Consider the following 24,486-nt stretch of genomic DNA (forward strand, 5'->3'; position numbering starts at 1 on the left):
CATTATAACGAGTTAGATTACAATTAGCACTAAATTAGATTATAATATAGGGTCTCTGCCCTGGAATTTATCTGGATTATAATAAAAATATTTAGAATTGAGAGCCCTCAGTGGTTGATACCTTTTAATGGCTAACTGAAAAGATGGCAACAAATTGCAAGCTTTCAAGTCTACAGTCTCGAAAGCTTGCAATTTGTTACCATCTTTTCAGTTAGCCATTAAAAGGTATCAACCACTGAGGACTCTCAATTCTAAATATTTTTCTATCTACTGGCTAACACAGTACCAAGATATATATCTTTCCTGTATCTGGATTATAATATAATTTTCCAGTTTGGACTATTATCATTGGATTACAATCTATATTCAAAAGCCAGATTACAAATAAATCATAATCATATTTTTTCTTCACCTTCCAATTGAAACAATCTTCACGATTTGCAGTAGGTCAGCGAACTTATATTCATACTTCATTCTGACTGAATGGAAACTTGATCCGAACTCCAGGTCCAGGGGTGCCCCCTTTATACCATAACAGCTTTCACACTGCCCCCTATATACCTATATACCATAAGAGCCTGCACACTGCCTCCCTATATACCGTAAGAGCCCATACACTGCTCCTCTATATACCGTAAGAGCCCCCACACTGTCTCTCTATATACCATAAGAGCCTGCACACTGCCCCTACATATCGTAAGAGTCTGCACACTGCCCCCTATATATCGGAAGAGCTCGCACACCGCCCCCTGTATACCGCAAGTGCCCACATACTACCCCCTATATACTGTACTGTAAGAGCTCGCATAATGTAAACCTTTATACCGTAAGAGCCCGCACACTACCCCCCTCTATATGGAAACAGCCCCCATACTGCCCCATGTACAGTATGAGCCCTCACACTGACTCCATGTGCAGTATGAGCCCCCATACTGACCCCATATACAGTATGAGCCCCCACACTACCCCCATGTACAGTATGAGCCCCCACATAGCCCCCATGCACAATATGAGCCCCCACATAGCCTCCCATGTACAACGTGTGCCCCCACATAGCCTCCCATGTACAGCATGTGCCTATGTAGCCTCCCATGTACAGCATGTGCCCTACATAGCCTCCCTTGTACAGCATGTACCCCACATAGCCTCCCATGTACAGCATGTGCCCCATGTAGCCTCCCATGTACAGCATGTGCCCCATGTAGCCTCCCATATACAACATGTGCCCCACATAGAACCCTATGCACAGCATGTGCACCACATAGCCCCCTATATAAAGCACAAGCCCCACATAGTTTCTTATGTACAGCATGTGCCCCACATAGCCCCTTATACACAGCATGAGCCCCCCATATACAGTATGATCCCCACACGGCCCCTTATACACATAGAAATATCCCATACACATGAAAAAAACAACACATACTCATCTTTCTCTGTCCCCCCGCTGCACTGTCTCTGGTGTCTCTGATGCACTGACTCTCCTCAGTGCACAACTGGTGCAATGAAATGAAGTCATTGTGACTGTTAGCTTACATGCTGATTGGTGGAAGATAGAGCCAGCGGCGCCATCCTCCACCAATGTATTCACCTATGTCTGCATCCAGAGGATGTGGAGAGCAGTGACAGCAAGCGGCGGATGGCCGGTGGGCGGGGAAGACCCGATGTGGCCCGTGGGCCACTGCTTCAGCCTTTCGGCTGTCACGGTCTGCGGGCCTAACTGGAACAGCCAGAGGGCTGTATGTGGCCCACAGGCCGCACTTTGCCCAGGTCTGCTGTAGTCATATATTCTTTTATGACACCTATACAGAGAAGGAGGAGGAAAAGACAATGCCAGCTGTAGTCCTTGAAGAAGCAACTGTAGACATAACATTACAGATGCCAGCGGAGAAACATTTCCAGCAGTTTGCCCACAGCTCAAAGTTCCCAGAGAAACCGGTATACTTTCTAAGTTTGTGCACCCAGATTTACAGTTCAGATGGAGAAAAGAGTGGTTCTGATCACGGGATGCTCCTCAGGAATCGGACTAGGCTTAGCTGTACTCCTGGCTTCTGATTCTGGACAAAGATTTAAAGGTAAGTTAAATATTTTTTTTGTGTTAAGAGTACAGTAATTTAGGATAGTTGTATATGAGTACCTGCAAAACTTTTGCTCATTGCACCAATATGAGCTAAGAGCAGAGATCCAAAAGCCAAAACTCTGTTGTAGGCTGATCTTGTGCAAAAAAAAATTCAATTTAAAGCTTATCTACATCTATCAGTGATAAAAAGTCTGATTACTTTTATCAGCACAATGTTAGGAGCTCCTTCCCCAATGGAGACCTTCTAATCTTTCAAGTATGCATTTGGTGACTTTTAACATCCTAATAGTAACCATAACAAACGATCTTCGGCTACCTTGGCCAAATGAGCAGACTGAATATTCTTTACCATTTATCAGATCTGTGGGGAAAAAGTACTGGCATTAAGTGGCCAAAAAAAATGCAAAAACACAGTCTGAATGACCATTCATTGGCCCATACCATATTTGCCTCATGTATATTGGGGTCTTAAATGTTCCTGCTGCTGAAATGCCAGAGTACCTGTCACTTGCCATAAATACACTGATGAGCAAAAGGGTAACAATGTTTTGAACTTTCGACTTTCAGGTTCCATATCTCATTATCTTCCACAGCTTCGAACGTGAGACTAACATCGTTTTATAGACAATCATCTTGGCTATTTCATACATAGTTTTACTTGCAACTATTTAGCATATGATTAGTTATATAGATTATTGTCTTGTCACTGCATTGCTACTGTTTTACTCCTAAAAATCTAAATTTTAATTTTTATTATTATTATGTTAGTATTTTGTAAATCCATATTTGGCTTTCAAAACAGTCTTAATCTTTCTGGGCATGCTTTGGATCAGATTCAAGCATGTCTCGACCAAAATCTGATTCCAGTTTTCTCCTACACATTCCCAAAGTTGGTGCATACTGGTCAACTTACTTGGGTATGTATACAGCTTGTTCTTTAACTCTACCCATACGTTTTCGATCGGGTTGAGGTCTGGGGAATGTGATGGCCAATCCAGCAACTCTACTACATTGCCGTTGAATTATTTTGTCCACAGAGAAGAAAAAAATGTATACCCGCACTGCTGCCTACGCGATCACCTATCTGCGTGCTGTGAAATGCTGTACCAGTGCCTTTACCTCCTACTCAATTGCATGGGCACTAGGGGTGCATAACCAAAAAAGTGCATGACATCCAAAAAAGAAAAAATGTAGTTAGCACTCACCAAGCCCGTTGCTGTAAAAGTCTTTATTAGGACATGGACAGGGAGAACATGATGTCTATAGGATGACAGCTGTTTCGCGCTACATGCGCTTCCACGGATCCCGGTGATCTGTGGAAGCGCATGTAGCGCGAAACAGCTGTCATCGTTGAATTATTTATTTGCCAATCTCGACGTACACTTCGGGTCGTTATTATGCTGAAACACTATGTCATCCATTTCATATTCATAGTACTCGAGTGTGGGAAGTAACTCGTCTTGTAATATACTCACATATAGCTGAGCATTGAGAGCACCATAGGACCTGGTCAAGCGACCAACGCCTTTGGCGTTAAACAACCCCATATCATCAGACTGCCTCTACCGAACTTGACAGTTGATTCAATTTCTTGATCAGTCAGTTCCTTTTTCTCTTGTTTCTTCCAGACACAGTTGTACCCTTCAGCGACTAGTCTATTGACTTTCCTCTCATCGCTCTAAATCATCCGTTTCCAATCTTCTACAGTCCACTTTTTGTACTGTTTTGTAAACTCAAATCAATGCCTCTTATGACGATACTGAAGTTGAGGCTTCTTCACCTTTTTTTGGGCCACCATTCCAGACTTGTGTAGCATGCATCGCATGGGGCTTGCATGGATGTCTGTAATCTCACTGTTACAAAGCATATGAGCCACCTCCATTACTATGATTGTTGTGTCAGAACTGACAGATCGTGTGCAGAGCCAACTTGTTGACTCCAATATTATGCCTGGACATCCACCTCTTGGCTTTTGAATGGCTAGATGGACTTCATTTTGTATTCTCCCAACTGTCATGGCACGCATATGATGCAGTTTGGCAATTTGCTTGGCTGAGAGACCGTTATCGATGAGTTGGATGATGTGGTTTCTCTTTTCTTGGGAAGTCTTCTTCATGGCTGCTCATCTATTTGAGCCAGTGACCTTTTGCTTGGGAATCAACCTAATAACACACTGAGCTATTATGGAATGGGAAAACAGGTTGTATTTTGTAGAATACAAAATACTTTTCCACCACCAGGAGCAGAACAGTAAGAATGAAGTGGTATGGCAAGAATCTGCATAACTAATCATATGCTAAATAGCTGCTATTCAAATAAGCTACACGTATGTATGATATAGACTAAATAATTGTTAATAAAATGATGGTAGTCTCACGTTCGAAGCATTAGTGGATGGTGAAATATGGAGCCTGAGATTCAAAACTTCAAAACATTGTTACCCTTTTGCTTGTTGGTGTGTGTGTGTATATATATATATATATATATATATATATATATATATATATATATATATATATATATATATATATTTTACCTGGCATAAATGTGTCTGTTCTTCTGAATCTGTTGTTTTTCTTTTGTTCTTGTTCCTGCTCTTCTCTGTTTCTCAGATATGACCCTCTCTTGCCTCTATGTTAAGAACTTTATTCTATGGAAGTCTTTTTGAGGACTGCATTCATTTAAATAAAAATATTAGATTTATATGTAGGGAACAGCGGGCTAGATCTCAGGAACAAAGGTGAAAACTGAGACATTTAAACCAGTTTAAAAATGACATATTTTTGGCAACTGACAGGTCCTTGTTAAACTAATCGGCTTTTTATACAGGCCGATGCAAACTGTGTGGAGACAAATGATTAAAGGGAACCTGTTATCTGATTTGCGCTGCCCAAACCAAGGTCAGCATAAACAGAGCTTTGCTGCATCATTGCAGCCATGTATATTTTACGCTGAAACGCTGGAACTTTAGAAGACCATGCCATAACCTGGAACCAGATTAGTCCGGTGCCGACCCTGGTCGGATCTTCCCACCACTGTTGCATATGATTGACAACTCTCTCCCCATATACATATAGGAAGACACTTGTCAATCACCTCCAGCGGCACTGAATAAAACTGATTGTGGCCCCGGACTAGTCTGCTTGCCATGGTCTCTGACTATATCTTCTACCTACATTTTCTCTGAAATGTCAGAGTGATTCAGATAAAAATATACCCAATCGTGCAGCCAGTCTCTAAATTATGCTAATCACGGCTTGGATAGCATGAATCAGATGATAGGTTCCATTTAATATGAAAATTGAGTCCCCATAGAGTTTGCGTACTTTCAGCAGTATATTCCCTATTTACATAGGGTTAAGTGCTTGTGATATGTTTTACAAGGAACAAAGATAGGGAAATAAGTGGTCTTTCCAACACTTATAAAAATTTGATTTAAAAAAAAAATCATCGATGTCCCCATCTTTAGGACAAGTCCAAATATCCCTTTTTTTTATCTGTGACACCATTGTAGCACGTATTGTAATCTCAAGAAATGGCATCTTCCTTTCATTAGTCTATGCCACCATGAGGGATCTTTCCAAGAAAGAATATCTGCTGGAGTGTGTTCGTGGCTGCCATGCTGATACTTTTGAGATTCTGCAGATGGATGTTACAGACCAGCAATCTGTGTTGGCTACCATTGAGAAAATAAAGGAAAATCGAGTGGACATCTTAGGTGGGTGACATGGTTAATTTGTTCTGTGTGCTTGTATCCAGTCTTTATATTATCTTATTTCCTTATAATTAATCCCATAGTGTGCAATGCCGGTATTGGATTGATGGGGCCCTTGGAATGTCACACGTATCACACAATGAAGAAGATATTTGATGTTAACCTATTTGGTACAATCGGCACCATCCAAGCTTTTCTGCCTGGAATGAAGCAAAGGAGATCTGGACGGATCATTATTTCCAGCAGTGTAGGAGGCCTGCAAGGTAGGTGCCAGAGATGTCAGCTGTAAGTAACCACATATCTCATCAACTACTAGAAGGGAAAAATGTTTTACAACTGGAACATTTCACTTTATTTTACATACGGCAAATAGCAAATACTTCTGTTATAGGTGTGCCATTTAATGATGTGTACTGCGCCAGTAAATTTGCCGTGGAGGGGTTCTGTGAAAGCATGGCTATAGTGCTACAACATTTTGATATACAGTAAGTATGAAGAGTATATCTATTTATATGTATATACATTATATTTATATGTTTTGCTTGAAAACCATAGCGTGCCCCATACAAAAAAGTTATTTTTTAACATTCAAGCCTGCATATGTTAATTCACTTCTTTGCACCTTTATTTTTGGGCCTGTTTTATGATTTTTACATTTCGAGGCCTCTTGGATCCCATGAATTGAATTGAGATCATCAAAAGGTTGTATGGCCATGTCATTTTGTTGCAGTAAAACCAAAGAAACCTAAATACAGGTGTGTTAAAATGGCCTTAATCCAGTCACAAGGACACGATCCTGATGAATATGGACATAGTAACATAGTAACATACTGTAGTTAGCAAGGCTGAAAAAAGACATTTGTCCATCCAGTTCCGCCTATATTCCATCAGAATAAATCCCCAGATCTACGTCCTTCTAAAGAACCTAATAACTGTAAGACACAATATTTTTACGCTCCAGGAAGACATCCAGGCCTCTCTTGAACCCCTCGACTGAGTTCGCCATCACAACCTCTTCAGACAAGGAATTCCAGATTCTCACTGCTCTAACAGTAAAGAATCCTCTTCTATGTTGGTGGAAAAACCTTCTCTCCTCCAGACGCAGAGAATGCCCCCTTGTGACCGTCACATTTCTTGGTATAAACAGATCCTCAGAGATATATTTGTATTGTCCCCTTATATACTTATACATGGTTATTAGATTGCCCCTCAGTTGTCTTTTTTCTAGACTAAATAATCCTAATTTTGCTAATCTCTCTGGGTATTGTAGTTCCCCCATCCCTTTTATTAATTGTGTTGCCCTCCTTTGTACTCGCTCTAGTTCCATTATATCCTTCCTGAGCACTGGTGCCCAAAACTGTACACAGTACTCCATGTACGGTCTAACCAGGGATTTGCACAGAGGCAGTATAATGCTCTCATAATGTGTATCCAGACCTCTTTTAATGCACCTCATGATCCTGTTTGCCTTGGCAGCCGCAGCCTGGCACTGGCTGCTCCAGGTAAGTTTACCATTAACTAGGATCCCAAGTCCTTCTCCATGTCAGATTTACCCAGTGGTTTCCCGTTCAGTGTGTAATGGTGATATTGATTCCTTCTTCCCATGTGCATAACCTTACATTTATCATTGTTAAACCGCATCTGCCACCTTTCGGCCCAAGTTTCCAACTTATCCAGATCCATCTGTAGCAGAATACTGTGTTCTCTTGTATTGACTGCTTTACATAGTTTTGTATCATCTGCATATATTAATATTTTACTGTGTAAACCTTTTACCAGATCGTTAATAAATATGTTGAAGAGAATAGGTCCCAATACCGACCCCTGCGGTAACCCACTGGTAACAGCGACCCAGTTAGAGAATATACCATTTATAACACCCTCTGCTTTCTATCACTAAGCCAGTTACTTACCCATTTACACACATTTTCCCCCAGACCCAGAATTCTCATTTTGTGTACCAAACTCTTGTGTGGCACGGTATCAAATGCTTTGGAAAAATCAAGATCTACCACGTCCAATGACTCACCGTGGTCTAGCCTATAGCTTACCTCTTCATAAAAACTGATTAGATTGGTTTGACATGAGCGATTTCTCATAAACCCATGCTGATATGGAGTTAAACAGTTATTCTCATTGAGATAATCCAGAATAACATCCTTCAGAAACCCTTCAAATATTTTACCAACAGTAGAGGTTAGACTTACTGGCCTATAATTTCCAGGTTCACTTTTAGAGCCCTTTTTGAATATTGGTACCACATTAGCTATGCGCAAGTCCTGTGGAACAGACCCTGTCGCTATAGAATCCCTAAATATAAGAAATAATGGCTTGTCTATTACATTACTTAGTTCTCTTAGTACTCGTGGGTGTATGTCATCCAGACCTGGAGATTTATCTATTTTAATCTTATTTAGCCGGTTTCGCATTCCTTTCTGGGTTAGATTGATGACCCTTAATATAGGGTTTTCTTTGTCTCTTGGCATTTCACCTAACATTTAATTTACCACCGTAGAGAAGTTTTTTAGATAAAGTATTTTTCTCCCTATAGTTTTTTAGAGCTTCAATGGTGCCATCCTGCTTTAGTAGTGCAAATGCTTTCTTTTTACTGTTAATTACCCCTCTTACTTCTTTGTTTAGCCACATTGGGTTTTTCCTATTTCTAGTCCTTTTATTCCCACAAGGTATAAACCGCTTACAGTGCCTATTTAGGATGTTCTTAAACATTTCCCATTTATTATCTGTATTCTTTCTGAGGACATTGTCCCAGTCAACCCGGTTAAGGGCATCTCTAAGCTGGTCAAACTTTGCCTTCCTAAAGTTCAGTGTTTTTGTTACTCTCTGACAAATCCCCCTAGCGAAAGACAAGTGAAACTGTACAATATTGTGGTCGCTATTTCCTAGATGCCCAACAACCTGCAGATTTGTTTTTCTGTCAGGTTTATTAGTTAGTATTAGGTCTAAAAGTGCTGCTCCTCTGGTTGGATTTTGCACCAATTGTGAAAGAGAATTTTTCTTGGTTATTAGCAGAAACCTGTTGCCTTTATGGGTTTCACAGGTCTCTGTTTCCCAGTTAATATCCGGGTAGTTACAATCCCCCATAAGAAGGACCTCATTATGGGTTGCAGCTTCATCTTTCTGCCTTAGTAGTAGACTTTCCTGATTTCTGTTATATTTAGGGGTTTGTAACAGACCCCAAATAGAATTTTGTTACTATTTTTCCCTCCATGTATTTCGACCCATGTGGACTCGACATCCTCATTACCTTTGCTAATATCCTCCCTTAAAAACCCCTTCAAGACGCAGCCCTTTTTCGTTTTCATTTTTCTCTCCCCTCCTTCCCAGAGCCATAACTTTTTTATTTTTCCGTCAATATGGCCATGTGAGGGCTTGGTTTTTGCAGGACATGCTGTACTTTTTAATGGCACCATTGGTTTTACCATGTCTTGTACAAGAAAACAGGAAAAAAATTCCAAGTGCGGTGAAATTGCAAAAAAAAAGTGCAATCCCACACTTGTTTTTTGTTTGGATTTTTTGCTAGGTTCCCTAAATTCTAAAACTGACATGCCATTTTGATTCTCCAGGTCATTAAGAGTTCATAGACACCAAACATGTCTAGGTTATTTTTTTATCTAAGTGGTGAAAAAAAATTCCAAACTTTCCTAAAAAATGTTTGTTTTTTTAAATTGCGCAATATTCCGATACCTGTAGCGTTTCCATTTTTCGAGATCTCGGGTTGGGTGAGGGCTTATTTTTTGTGTGCCGAGCTGACATTTTTAATGATACCACTTTTGTGCAGATACTTTCTTTTGATCGCCCGTTATTGCATTTAAATTAACTTAGTTCTGGCGTTTTGAATTTTTTTCTCGCTACACAGTTTTGTGATCAGGTTAATCCTTTTTTTAGTGTCAATAAATTTTATTTTCATTAACATAACTAGTGTTGAGCGATACCGTCCGATACTTGAAAGTATCGGTATCGGAAAGTATCGGCCGATACCGGCAAAGTATCGGATCCAATCCGATACCGATACCCGATACCAATACAAGTCAATGGGACTCAAGTATCGGACGGTATTCCTGATGGTTCCCAGGGTCTGAAGGAGAGGAAACTCTCCTTCAGACCCTGGGATCCATATAAATGTGTAAAATAAAGAATTAAAATAAAAAATATTGCTATACTCACCTGTCCGACGCAGCCTGGACCTCAGCGAGGGAACCGGCAGCGTTGTTTGTTTAAAATTCGCGCTTTTACTTGGTTACGTGAAGTCCCGGCTTGTGATTGGTCAGGGCGGCCATGTTGCCGGGACGCGGACCAATCACAGCAAGCCGTGACGAAATTACGTCACGGCTTGCTGTGATTGGTCCGCGTCCCGGCAACATGGCCGCCATTAACCAATCACAAGCCGTGACGTCACGGGAGGCTGGACACGCGCGCTTTTTAAAATACGCGCATGTCCAGCCTCCCGTGACGTCACGGCTTGTGATTGGTTAATGGCGGCCATGTTGCCGGGACGCGGACCAATCACAGCAAGCCGTGACGTAATTTCGTCACGGCTTGCTGTGATTGGTCCGCGTCCCGGCAACATGGCGCCGTGACCAATCATAAGCCGGGACGTCACTGGAGGCTGGACACGCGCGCTTTTTAAAATACGCGCATGTCCAGCCTCCCGTGACGTCACGGCTTGTGATTGGTTAATGGCGGCCATGTTGCCGGGACGCGGACCAATCACAGCAAGCCGTGACGTAATTTCGTCACGGCTTGCTGTGATTGGTCCGCGTCCCGGCAACATGGCCGCCCTGACCAATCACAAGCCGGGACTTCACGTAACCAAGTAAAAGCGCGAAATTTAAACAAACAACGCTGCCGGTTCCCTCGCTGAGGTCCAGGCTGCGTCGGAGAGGTGAGTATAGCAATATTTTTTATTTTAATTCTCTCTTTTACACATTATTACATTAATGTTGTTGCGATACCCGATACCACAAAAGTATCGGATCTCGGTATCGGAAATTCCGATACAGCAAATATCGGCCGATACCCGATACTTGCAGTATCGGAATGCTCAACACTAAACATAACAATTTAACAACTGATTCCCTTACAAGGGAGTTTAATAAGCTTAAATCTAAACAGAGAAGAAAAAACATACATATATATGACGAGACAAATACATGGGGAAACATAAAAGAGGGAAAATGGGGTGGGAAATGAGATTCTACATTACACTTTATGGAAAACTGCAATATATTTACAGGACGAGGCAATACTTTATTCCGTTTTATGAGTTCCGCCTCCCTCTCCTCGCACCCCAACCAGCACAGGTTCAACCCCTTTGCCATCAGGATCTCTCACAGGATATTGAAGTCTCAAATAGATAAAGTCAAGGTTTGTTCAAGATTCAAATTCGTGTTAAGGTCCATCCACGGCCTCCAAACTTGGTAGAAGGCCTCCCACAGATCATCCCTAGTCGCATGTATACGTTCATATAAGAGAATTGTATTCATCTTATCTCTAACTGATTGCATAGAAAGAAAAGGCGACTTCCAGTTGGTAGCTATATGTAGCTTAGCGGCCATAAACAGCTGGCCTATTAACCTGTGAAATTTGTTAGAAAAGGCCGGGTACCTGGCTCCCAAAAGAAATGTGGTTGGGTCATGTTGTATTGCTTTACCATACATTTTTTCAATTGTTAACCCTACCTCCCGCCACATAGCCGAGGCAACCGGACACTCCCACCAAACATGCTTCATATCTCCCACTGCGCCACATCCTCTAAAACATTTATCTGTGACGTTGGGGTATATAGTGTGGAGTTTACTTGGTACTTGGTATGTTCTATGTAGGACTTTAATGGATGTCTCTGCCAGGGAGGCTTGATGACTACCCCTGGAAACTGTGTCACAGAATCGCCTCCAATTTTCCAAAGTTAAATGAATACCTAGATCTTCCTCCCACTGTTTCATGTATTGTAATTTATCGACTCCGTGTGCAGTATTTAAAGATTTGTACAGCAGAGAGATAGTTCCCCCTCCCAGTGGGTCATCCAAACATCTTCTCGAAGTTAGTCGCATGAAAAGGGATTTTATGCTGTAGAAACTGTTCCGCAAAATGGAAAACCTGATAAACACGTAAGGTTTCTTTAATGGGTGGATTGTATTTATGGAGGAATTCTTGTCTGGTTAAAATTATATTAAAGGGCGAGCAGAGGTGTTTTAGAGTGGTTATTCTATTAACTTTCCACCAGGCATATGAGTGTGGGTCAAGTCCGGGTGCGAACATGGGGTTACAGAAGAGGGGGGTTAGTGGGGAGGATTTAGATTGGAGGTCAAACTTAAACCTCTCTTTCCTCCAGAAGATCGGGGAATGTGCCGTGAATGGTGCTTTAATGTGCAAGCCTTTCGGAAGTTTTTGTATGGACCACATAAGGCCGGGTAAGGAAAATGGACGTAAAAGGGATGATTCCAGGCTACCCCATCTCGGAGCGTGATTGGCAGCACAGGCATTAGTCAATTGGGCCAACTGAGCCGACTTGTAATATAGTGTAAAATTGGGCATGGAAAGTCCCCCCAATTTTCTGTGTATGAACATAGTTTTTTGTTGGATTCTGGGTTTTTTTCCTTGCCAAATAAATGTTGAAATCATAGAGTGAATCTCGTGGAAAGTCTTATGGGGCAACGGAATGGGGAGGGAGCGGAACAGGTACAGAAATCTGGGCAGGGAGCCCATTTTAATTGCATGCAATCTGCCCAACCAAGTCAACTTCATGGCAGACCATCTGGCTACGTCAGCTCGGAGGTTTTTTATTAACGGGAGATAGTTCCACTTAAATAAAGTCGATCTATGGGAGGTGAGGTTGACTCCAAGATAAGTTATATAATGTTCGTTTTTTGCAAATTTGAACTGAGAGATTATATTTGTGTGCGTGTCCTTAGAGGTGTTAAGGAACAAAGCTTCGGATTTGTCGACATTAATTTTGAGTCCCGAGATCGACTCAAATCTACGGAGGGCTGAAAACAAATTTGGGAGAGTGGTGAGTGGGCTGGACAAAGTCAGCAACAAGTCATCCGCAAATAAGCTTGCCTTATATTGCCTGCCAAGCCCCACAGGTCCGAGTATGTTCGCGTTAAGTCTTATTGCCTCAGCTAGTGGTTCCATGGACATGGCAAACAGGGCTGGCGAAAGTGGGCAGCCCTGCCTCGTCCCTCTTTGTATAATGATAGGGGTAGGTCTGGTGGACGGGAGTTTCAAGTAAGCTGTAGGTCTGTCATATAGTAGTTGGAGGCACGAAATAAGGGTGTGAGGGATACCAAATCTAGGTAGGACTTCGAATAGGTAGGACCATGAAACCGAGTCAAAAGCTTTCTCTATGTCTAAAGCTAATAGTAGCAGGGGTTGTTTATGATAGTTTGCTGAATGTATAATATTTAAATTTCTTCTAATATTGTCGGGACCTTGCTTATTAGGTATGAACCCCACTTGATTGCGGTGAATAAGGGCGGGTAATAGTTTGTTGAGTCTGGTAGTGATGATGGACGTAAAGAGTTTAAGGTCAACATTTAACAACGATATAGGTCTATAATTCTTGGGGAGGAGATGGTCTGTCTTTGGTTTTGGGATTACCGTCACATGGGCAATATAGAATTCAGGGGGCATCTGGGTGCCATTTAGTAGAGCATTGCAGTAGTTTTTAATGTGTGGTGTGAGGATGTTTGTTAATTTCTTGTAATAGAGTGCCGTGAGGCCGTCGGGTCCGGGGGCCTTATTTTTCTTTAGTTTTTTAATTACTGCAGAAATTTTGTCGTCAGATATGGGTGTTTGGAGTTGATCTACAGCAGAGTTGGGGATTTTAGGTATTTTCAGTTCATCTAGGAAAGAGGATAGGAGTTGCGGTGAGGATATTTGTGGGGAGGTATATAGTTTCTGATAATATTCTCGGAACGCGTCATATACTATATCTGGGTGAGCTGAGATTCGACCTTTGGAATCTTTGATGGAAGCGACATTGTTTAGGGATTCTTTACATCTGAGCTTACGTGCCAGCATGCCAGACGGCTTATTAGCATATCTGTAGAAAGTTGACTTAGTCCATGTTAAAGCTCTCTCTAATCTGCTTAACCAAAAAGAGGGAGGTAGAGGCTTGGTTAGCAAGTTCAAGTTTCATAAGTTTGTTCTCTAAGCGTGTTTGTAGTTCAGATCTTTGTTTCTTTTTATTAGATGCAATTTTGATTAATGAGCCGGTAATAAATTTTTTGTGTGCCATCCACACAAGCCCAGGGGAGATATTATCATTGGTGTTAGCCTGGAAGTACAGTCCCAACTCTTCTTTGATTTTAGACAGGGTAGTGGGGTCAAAGAGTAGAGATTCGTTCAGTCTCCATTTGAATAATTTAGAGGTGGTGACGCTGAATTTAAATGTCGATAGGACAACATCATGATCAGACCATGATGATGGAATATGACGAGAGAATAGGGCCGAAGGGATCGTTCTTGTTGTAGTTAGGTGTAGGTCTATTCGTGAATAGGACTGGTGTGCAGGTGAGAAGTATTTTACAGGACCATTTAATTCCCTCCACACATCGACCAAACAATTGTTTTTCATTAGATGTAGGATTTTCTTTTTGTCAGCATTTGTTATATCCGAACGCTTCTGAGCGCTGCTATCTAAGGTTAATCCTTTTTTTGATTGATAGGTTGGGCGATTCTACACGCGGTGATACCAAATATGTGTAGGTTCGATTTTTTTTATTGTTTTATTTTGAACGGGGCGAAAGGGGGGTGATTTAAACTTTTATATTTTTTTATTTTTTTCAAATTTTTTAAAACATTTTTTTTTACTTTTGCCATGCTTCAATAGCCTCCATGGGAGGCTAGAAGCTGGCATAGCCTGATCAGCGCTGCTACATAGAGGCGAAGCTCAGATCGCCTCTATGTAGCAGAATTACTGCATTGCTATGAGCGCCGACCACAGGGTGGCGCTCATAGCAATCCGGCATCAACAACCATAGAGGTCTCAAGAAGACCTCTGGTTGTTATGGCGATGCATCGCTGACCCCCGATCATGTGACGGGGGTCAGCGATGCTCGCATTTCCGGCCTGATGGCCGGAAGCGGTAGTTAAATGCCACTGTCAGAGTTTGACAGCGGCATTTAACTAGATAATAGCAGTGGGTGGATCGCGATTCCACCTGCTGCTATTGCGTGCACATGTCAGCTGTTCAAAACAGCTGACATGTCATGACTTTGACGTGGGCTCAGCGCCGGAGCCCACATCAAAGGGGAAGACACGACATGCGAACTAGTACGGCGCATGTCGTGAAGGGGTTAAAGTGGACTTTAGACAAGACTTTACATAAAGACAAACCCCTCCTCCTCTATGATTTTTGCGATCCTTTCTAAACAGACTGTAACCCTGTAGGTTAACTGCCCAGTCATAGCTTTCATCCAACCATGTCTCGGTTATTCCCACTATGTCATAGTTACCTGTAGATATTTCTGCTTCTAGTTCTTCCATCTTGTTTGTCAGGCTTCTGGCATTTGTGAGCATGCAGTTTAGAGGATTTTGTTTTGTTCCAATCTGCTCCCTGTGTATTGTTTTGGAAATGTTCTTACCTCCCTTCCGAGTATGTTGTCTTGGGTCTTCTTTGCCGCACCTCACATCCTTCATCAGTATATTTTCTGGTTTCATGCTCAAGTCTAATGTTTTTCGTGCCATCCCCTCTTCTTCTAGTTTAACGCCCTCCTGATGAGTGTAGCGAGTCTTTTGGCAAATGTGTGTTTCCCATGTTTGTTGAGGTGTAGTCCGTCTCTGGCGAGGAGTCTGTCGTACAGGTAGTTCACCCCGTGGTCCAGGAATCCAAATCCTTGTTGACAACACCATCGTCTTAGCCAGTTGTTCGCATCAAGAATCCTGTTCCATCTCCTGGTGCCTTGCCAGTCTACTGGAAGGATAGAATAAAAAACTACCTGTGTATCCAGTTTCTTTACTTTTTTCCCTAACTCTTCAAAGTCATTGCAGATTGTTGATAGGTCCTAAATATCTATTACTGTCACAAAACCTAGATTAGTATTTAGGGAAATGTAATGGTATTCTGCGCTGCTGATAATGTAATTTCAATAAAATCCAGAAGACGATGTGGATGAAAAAACGTGCAGTTTAATCTTAATGCGTTTCAAAGTTGGACAAACTTCTTCATCATGAGTTTTTACAACTTCCAAACGCGTTGAGATAAAACCACACTGTTTCTTATCCACAACGTTTTCTGTATCTTATTGAATTTGCATTATCAGCAACGCAGTTCAAAATACCTTTGCTCTAACGCAGTTCTAAAATACCTTGTCGACCTTGGTGGGTTCCTCCAATTGCAATATCAACATGGGTTTACTAGGGACCGTTCCTGTCACACAAATCTGATCAATTTCTATGAAGAGGTAAGTTTCGGACTGGACCAAGGGAACGCAGTGGACGTAGTGTATATGGACTTTTCAAAAGCTTTTGATACAGTGCCACACAAAAGGTTGATACATAAAATGAGAATAATGGGGATAGGGGAAAATATGTGTAAGTGGGTTAAGAGCTGGCTCAGGGATAGGAAACAAAGGGTGGTTATTAATGGAGCACACTCGGACAGGGTTGCGGTTAGCAGTGAGGTACCACAGGGGTCAGTATTGGGCCCTCTTCTTTTTAACATATTTATTAATGACCTTGTAGGGGGCATATAGAGCAGAATTTCAATATTTGCAGATGACACTAAACTATGTAGGGTAATCAATACAGAGGAGGACAATTTTATATTACAGGATGATTTATGTAAACTAGAAGCTTGGGCTGACAAATGGCAAATGAGCTTTAATGGGGATAAATGTAAGGTCATGCACTTGGGTAGAAGTAATAAGATGTATAACTATGTGCTTAATTCTAAAACTCTGGGCAAAACCGTCAATGAAAAAGACCTGGGTGTATGGGTGGATGACAAACTCACATTTAGTGGCCAGTGTCAGGCAGCTGCTACAAAGGCAAATAAAATAATGGGATGCATTAAAAGAGGCATCAATGCTCATGATGACAACATAATTTTACCTCTATACAAGTCACTAGTTTGACCAGACTTAGAATACTGTGTAATGTACAGTTCTGGTGTCCGGTGTATAAGAAATAAATAGCTGAACTAGAGCGGGTGCAGAGAAGAGCGACCAAGGTTATTAGAGGACTGGGGGGTCTGCAATACCAAGATAGGTTATTACACTTGGGGCTATTTAGTTTGGAAAAACGAAGGCTAAGGGGTGATCTTATTTTACTGTATAAATATATGAGGGGACAGTACAAAGACCTTTCTGATGATCTTTTTAATCATAGATCTGAGACAGGGACAAGGGGGCATCCTCTATGTCTGGAGGAAAGAAGGTTTAAGCATAATAACAGACGCGGATTCTTTACTGTAAGAGCAGTGAGGGTATGTGCACACGTTGCGGATTTCTTGCAGAAATTTCCTGAAGAAAACCGGAAATTTTCTGCAAGAAGTCCACATTTTTTTTTTTGCGTTTTTTTTTCCGTTTTTTTAGCATTCTGCAAGCGTAATTAGCTTGCAGAATGCTAAAGTTTTCCAAGCGATCTGTAGCATCGCTTGGAAAACTGACTGACAGGTTGGTCACACTTGTCAAACATACTGTTTGACAAGTGTGACCAACTTTTTACTATAGATGCAGCATCTATAGTAAAAGATAGAATGTTTAAAAATAATAAAAAAAATAAAAAAATGCTTATACTCACCCAGACATCTCCTCAGCGGCGTCCGTTCCTCTTTCTATAGCTGGTCTGTGCGCACAGGACCTTCCGTGACGTCACGGTCACGTGAGCGGTCACATGACCGCTCACGACCAATCACAGGACAGTGACGTCATCGGCAAGGTCCTTCGCCGCACATCAGCTACAGGAACCGAAGCGACAGCGTGCAGTGGAGGCGGGAAGACATCGAGGGTGAGTATAGGACTATTTTTTATTTTAATTCTTATTTTTTGACCACTTATATGGTGCCCAGTGCGTGGAGGAGAGTCTCCTCTCCTCCACCCTGGGTACCAACCGCACGTAATCTGCTTACTTCCCGCATCGTGGGCACAGCCCCGTGCGGGAAGTAAGCAGATCAATGGACCCCTAGGTTTGCGGAATCCCCTGCAATTCCGCATTTTAATGAACATGTTGCTTTTTTTTCCGCGATGCGTTTTTTTCGCGGAAAAAAAGGCTACATTTGCACAAAAAATGCGGAATACACTTAAAATAATGGGAGGCATATGTTAGCGTTTTTTTCGCGTTTTTATCACGTTTTTATAGCGAAAAAACGCGAAAAAAACGCGAAAAATACTTAACGTGTGCACATGGCCTGAGACTATGGAACTCTCTGCCGTGTGATGTTGTAATGAGTGATTCATTACTTAAATTTAAGAGGGGACTGGATGCCTTTCTTGAAAAGTATAATGTTACAGGGTATATACACTAGATTCCTTGATAGGGCGTTGATCCAGGGAACTAGTCTGATTGCTGTATGTGGAGTCAGGAAGGAATTTTTTTCCTCAATGTGGAGCTTACTCTTTGCCACATGGGTTTTTTTTGTCTTCCCCTGGATCAACATGTTAGGGCATGTTAGGCTATGGGTTGAACTAGATGGATTTAAAGTCTTCCTTCAACCTTAATAACTATGTTACTATGTTACTAATTTGATGGTACTTCAGCAGCTGGATCCTTTTGGTTTTATACTTTATTTGTGGGTTAGACAACCTCAAAAGGTGACCAGTTACCTTTTATTTCTAAATAATCTTCTTTCTGGTCATCAGATAAGACCCTATTGCACTTGGTGTCCCCATTCTATCACCTTACAAAACCTATATTGCCATTGGGTTCCAGATTTCCATTACAAATAGGCTGTCTGAACTGGACCTTAGTACGTTTTTACATGTGGCCTGTAATGTATAAGAATTAGATCTGTCTCTTTAAGAAAGTGAGGGCGGGAGTTGAGTTTAGTTTCAGTTTCAGTTATAGCCTGAGGAGATGTTATGCTGTGTGCTGGAGGAAAAGAGGAGAAGAATAAAATACAGTTAAAGCTTACTCTCTCTTAGGCCGGCGTCACACTTGGCGTAAGACAATACGCCACGTATTATACGTCCGTACTACGGCCGTAATACGGAGAAATGTTCCCAAAATAGTGATCCGTAGTCAGGGTGTTTCAGCGTATTTTGCGCATGGCATCCTCCGTATGTAATCCGTATGGCATCCGTACTGCGAGATTTTCGCGCAGGCTTGCAAAACCGACATCTAATGGATTTATGTGCTCAAATGTTCGGGAAAACATATATACAGTATATATATATATATATGTCATTGTGACACATATATATATATTCTGTATTTAGATTTCAATCAGCGCGATATCTGTGAACAGCCGGTAATTCAATTGCCGGCTTTTCATTTCTCCTGCACAAACCCGACAGGATATGAGACATGGTTTACATACAGTAAACCATCTCATATCCCCCTTTTTTTGCATATTCCACACTACTAATGTTAGTAGTGTGTATGTGCAAAATTTCAGCGCTGTAGCTGCTAAAATAAAGGGTTAAATGGCGGAAAAAATTGGCGTGGGCTCCCGCGCAATTTTCTCCGCCAGAGCGGTAAAGCCAGTGACTGAGGGCAGATATTAATAGCCAGGAGAGGGTCCATGGATATTGGCCCCCCCGTGGCTAAAAACATCTGCCCCCAGCCACCCCAGAAAAGGCACATCTGGAAGATGCGCCTATTCTGGCACTTGGCCACTCTCTTCCCACTCCCTGTAGCGGTGGGATATGGGGTAATGAAGGGTTAATGCCACCTTGCTATTGGAAGGTGACATTAAGCCAGATTAATGATGGAGAGGCGTCAATTATGACACCTATCCATTATTAATCCAATTGTAGGAAAGGGTTAAAAAACACACACACATGATTGAAAAGTATTTTAATGAAATAAACACAGCGGTTGTTGTAATAATTTATTGTTCTCTCAAATCCATTTGCAGTCCCTCGCTTGGCAACATAATAAACGCACAAGATACATACCTTCTGATGTACTGTCAGGTCCAACGATGTAATCCATCTGAAGGGGTTAACTAATATTACAGGTAGGAGCCCTGCTATAATGCAGCTGTGCTCCGTGCTTGTAATTCCCCTGCGAATGAATGAAATGTAGGTCATTGACCTACATTTCATTCATTCGCGGTGAGGCGCCCTCTGGTGGATGTTCTCATGAACTGCAGCCTGGGAACTTTTTCCCACGCTCCAGGTCATATGAGGACATCCACCAGAGGGCGCCTCACCGCGAATGAATGAAATGTAGGTCAATGACCTACATTTCATTCATTCGCAGGGGAATTACAAGCACGGAGCACAGCTGCATTATAGCAGGGCTCCTGCCTGTAATATTAGTTAACCCCTTCAGATGGATTACATCGTTGGACCTGACAGTACATCAGAAGGTATGTATCTTGTGCGTTTATTATGTTGCCAAGCGAGGGACTGCAAATGGATTTGAGAGAACAATAAATTATTACAACAACCGCTGTGTTTATTTCATTAAAATACTTTTCAATCATGTGTGTGTGTTTTTTAACCCTTTCCTACAATTGGATTAATAATGGATAGGTGTCATAATTGACACCTCTCCATCATTAATCTGGCTTAATGTCACCTTCCAATAGCAAGGTGGCATTAACCCTTCATTACCCCATATCCCACCGCTACAGGGAGTGGGAAGAGAGTGGCCAAGTGCCAGAATAGGCGCATCTTCCAGATGTGCCTTTTCTGGGGTGGCTGGGGGCAGATGTTTTTAGCCACGGGGGGGCCAATATCCATGGACCCTCTCCTGGCTATTAATATCTGCCCTCAGTCACTGGCTTTACCGCTCTGGCGGAGAAAATTGCGCGGGAGCCCACGCCAATTTTTTCCGCCATTTAACCCTTTATTTTAGCAGCTACAGCGCTGAAATTTTGCACATACACACTACTAACATTAGTAGTGTGGAATATGCAAAAAAAAGGGGGATATGAGATGGTTTACTGTATGTAAACCATGTCTCATATCCTGTCGGGTTTGTGCAGGAGAAATGAAAAGCCGGCAATTGAATTACCGACTTTTCACTAACACCGCTGCGTATTTCTCGCAAGTCACACTGCTGGTCCGTGTGGAATCCGTATTTTTCTCGCCCCCATAGACTTTCATTGGCGATTTTTTTGCGCAGTACGCTGACAAACGCAGCATGCTGCGATTTTGTACGGCCGTAGAAAGCCGTATAATACTGAACCGTAATATACGGCTAATAGGAGCAGCCCCATTGAGAATAATTGTGCCGTATGTTATGCGAGTTTTACGGACGTAGTTTCTGCGCTCTTACGTCCGTAAAACTCGCCAGTGTGACGCCGGCCTTAAATTCCTTACACCGTGTGGATGCTACATGGCCTAGTTGTGTTTTCTTCCTTTTGTCTTTAAAGTGTAAGCCTCATTGAGTGTGGACCTGTCAATACTAATTTCATGAACAATCTACATATGAGTAACCTCAGCGATAGTCAACTTCAGGGTGTGGACAGCGATACCCGCTCCCTGTATGCCCAATATCTCCAACATTGTCAGACAATTTTCCAAGATGTAGCACAAGACACAGATGAAATCCTCCAGGTTAGTTTTTTTTTTTTACATATACAGTCTAAAGATACAAATCCATATGGTGCCACACGTTTGACACCTCTGATATTCCAAAAAATGTTTTGCCCTTCTTTCTGAGAAGCAGCATCACACTTGTCCATGTGTGATGGACAAGTCAAGATAATAGGGAAAAGCAGCAACATCAGCGACAACCCATGAACAAGCATGAAACATAACCTTATTTTTTTTCTATTCCCAGGATTTCATATGTCAAAAAAATGTATTTATTATTATTTTACATTCTTAGGCCCCTTTCACACATCCTTTTTTTGCCGTGAGTCACAATCCGTTGGCTTGATGGATCAACGGATCCATCGCAGATTGTGAAAAACTGATGCGACGGATTTGTTTTTTCGACGGACCCGACTAGCGGATCAGGCTAATTGGATCCTAAATAAATCGGAGCATGCTCAGCTAAAAAAACAGAATCCATTGCCAGATTCCATCATTTGACAGATCTGGCTCCCGTAGGCTTCCATTGAAGCAAACGACGTATGGCGACAGATCCGTCGCTGTCTGATTTTTCGACGTACACAAAAAAAGTTACTTTGTCCGTTGTCTCCGGTTGCCAGACAAACAATTTTCGATGGATCCGGTGAACGGCGGATGAAATGTGAGGCCATCCGTCGCAATCCGTCGCTAATACAAGTCTATGAGAAAAAAAACGGATCCGGTGGCATCAGTCGCCGGATTTGTTTTTTTCAAAATTCGACAGATTGCAACTGATGGCAAAAAACTGATGTGTGAAAAGGGCCTTATATATCACTATTACCGTATATTCCGCAGCACTTTACAGACATTGTCATCACATTGGGTCTCACAATCTACATTCTTTATCAGTATGTCTTTGGAGTTTGGGAGAAAACCGGAGACCCCCGGAGGAAACCCACGCAAACATGGGGAGAACATACAAACCGTTTGCAGATATTGCTTTTGGTGGGATTTGAACCCATGACACAAGCGCTGTAAACCAACAGTGCTAATGACTGAGGCATCATGCTGCCCCAAAATAATAGCGTACCGCTAGAATATGCTAAAGACATACTGATAGGGATTCTAGATTGTGAGCAGCCCCATCGGGGACAGCGATGATAATGTGTGCAAACTGTAAAGCGCTGCGGAATATGTTAGTGCTATATAAAAATAAAGATTTTTATTATTATTATTATTATTATTATTATTATTATTATTATTAATATGGCATCAGTTTATAACTGGTAGTGGCCTGACATATGGAAGCTCCTGCCACCTGGGATATAGCACTTTGCCAATACTTCATGCTATCCATTCTCTGGATTGGTGGGGGCCTAAGAAGTTGGTCTCCCACTGATAATAGAATGCTAGCATATCTTACGGCTGCCTTTACTTCTAAAAAAAAAAAAGGAAAACAACATTAAAAATGGGCTTACAATGCTTTAAAGGGCTGTCCCATTTGGATAATCTTTTTCTACATTCCTGTTTTAGCATGTAGATATCATAAAGTATTTTGCCCCTTCAAGAACCCCTTAATGTGTCTTTATATGATCATCCATGTATTTATATGGGCACCACTTAAAGCACTACTCCAATGGGTCTTTTAATTTTACCTTTGTAGTGGTGCCAATAATTGAAATTCCCTGCACCTAGTATCATACTTACCAGCCGTAGTCTTCTTTTTTTATCGGCACCACTCCGGTCGGTCTTCTGCAGGTTGTGACCTGCCGGATCGTTCCAGTGTTTGCTGGGTGAGCCAGAAGTCACAACTCAATGTAATTTTATGAGAGCAGAACAAGGCCAGAACGAGGCTCCCATAGACTTACACTGAGAGCTTGTGACTGTTATCTCTGACGTCTGGTCAGTCAGAAGTTGCAGATACAGATATCTGACCAGGACTGAAGCAGCACCGGGAACAGGTGAAGACGGCAGCTGATGAGTATGAGACTAGGGTAAGGAAACTCAGATTTGTAGCACCACTCCAGCACTGAAATAAAAAAAAATTGGGGCTTAAAAAAGCTGAACTCATGGCAATCAGCTGATAACTGGTTATCTCTATTCAGTTGGAGCAATATAAAATATCTATTGGTTCCAAGTTACATATCTGTAGACTTGTACTGTGCTTTTTTGAAACTGATTATATCATTATACTTTATAGGTGTTTCTGGAAGCAATTGAGGCCCCAATTCCGTCACTACGATACTTCACAACCCAGTTTTTCATGCCCCTTATTAAGCTGAAGCTACAATGTGCAAGCGGATCAGAATATGTCCACGCCATGCACAAGTTTGTATTCTCGGGATCACAGCCAAAAGAGTCGCATCAGTGAACCCTCTACATCTGCCAAGGCAATATTACAACTATGATGTCTTTATCTCCTGATCTGCACAACACTAAAGATACACACATGAAAACAGTGTATTCATAATGTGTGTTACGTGGAAAGAAACCTTCATAATTACATCTTTATATAATCTCTATACATGCACACACACGAGATATATACTGTATATATACACACACACACTCTCTTATGTATTTGGGGGGTTCAGTACCCATGGCCTTCAGCTCAGCAAGCATTCCTTTTTGTACGTCTCGAATAACAAAAATAAATCTTAATATTGACTGTCCAAAAAGTCAATAAAATTCTAGATAAAACTTCCATATCAGTATGTGATTCAGGATGTGAGTCTTCTTCGTATTCAATCATTTCTGTGTACGAACAATAAATGTAGGACTCGATCAGTGTTAAAACTGAGATCTGAGATGACTCAGACACAATAATTAGTGACGTTACAAGCTGGATGTGTAAATCTTGCTTCTATCACATACAAATAAGCTTTTTACTATTCACAGTGATGTGTTCAAATCCAGTTCCCCAACCTCTGCCCATATTCACCAGCAGAGTCATATGCACGGACACACGCAGAAGATTAATGTGACTCGCTGACTGCAGCCCTGCTGCCTCTCATAAGAATTTGACATTAGAATAGTCATCT

At 41.8% G+C, this 24,486-nt stretch overlaps 1 protein-coding gene across 1 annotated transcript; it reads left to right on the forward strand.

The window, feature by feature from the left end:
- Positions 1-1,861: 1,861 nt before the first annotated feature.
- Positions 1,862-24,150, forward strand: HSD17B1 (hydroxysteroid 17-beta dehydrogenase 1). The gene is made up of 6 exons (XM_077257649.1): positions 1,862-2,075; positions 5,637-5,798; positions 5,879-6,058; positions 6,187-6,280; positions 21,304-21,487; positions 23,646-24,150. The coding sequence occupies exons 1-6, from the start codon at positions 1,979-1,981 to the stop codon at positions 23,814-23,816; spliced, it is 888 nt and encodes a 295-aa protein (XP_077113764.1). The 5' UTR covers positions 1,862-1,978; the 3' UTR covers positions 23,817-24,150.
- The last annotated feature ends 336 nt before the right edge of the window (positions 24,151-24,486 follow it).

This window comes from Ranitomeya variabilis, chromosome 4 (assembly GCF_051348905.1).
Source record: "Ranitomeya variabilis isolate aRanVar5 chromosome 4, aRanVar5.hap1, whole genome shotgun sequence".
Taxonomy (NCBI): domain Eukaryota; kingdom Metazoa; phylum Chordata; class Amphibia; order Anura; family Dendrobatidae; genus Ranitomeya; species Ranitomeya variabilis.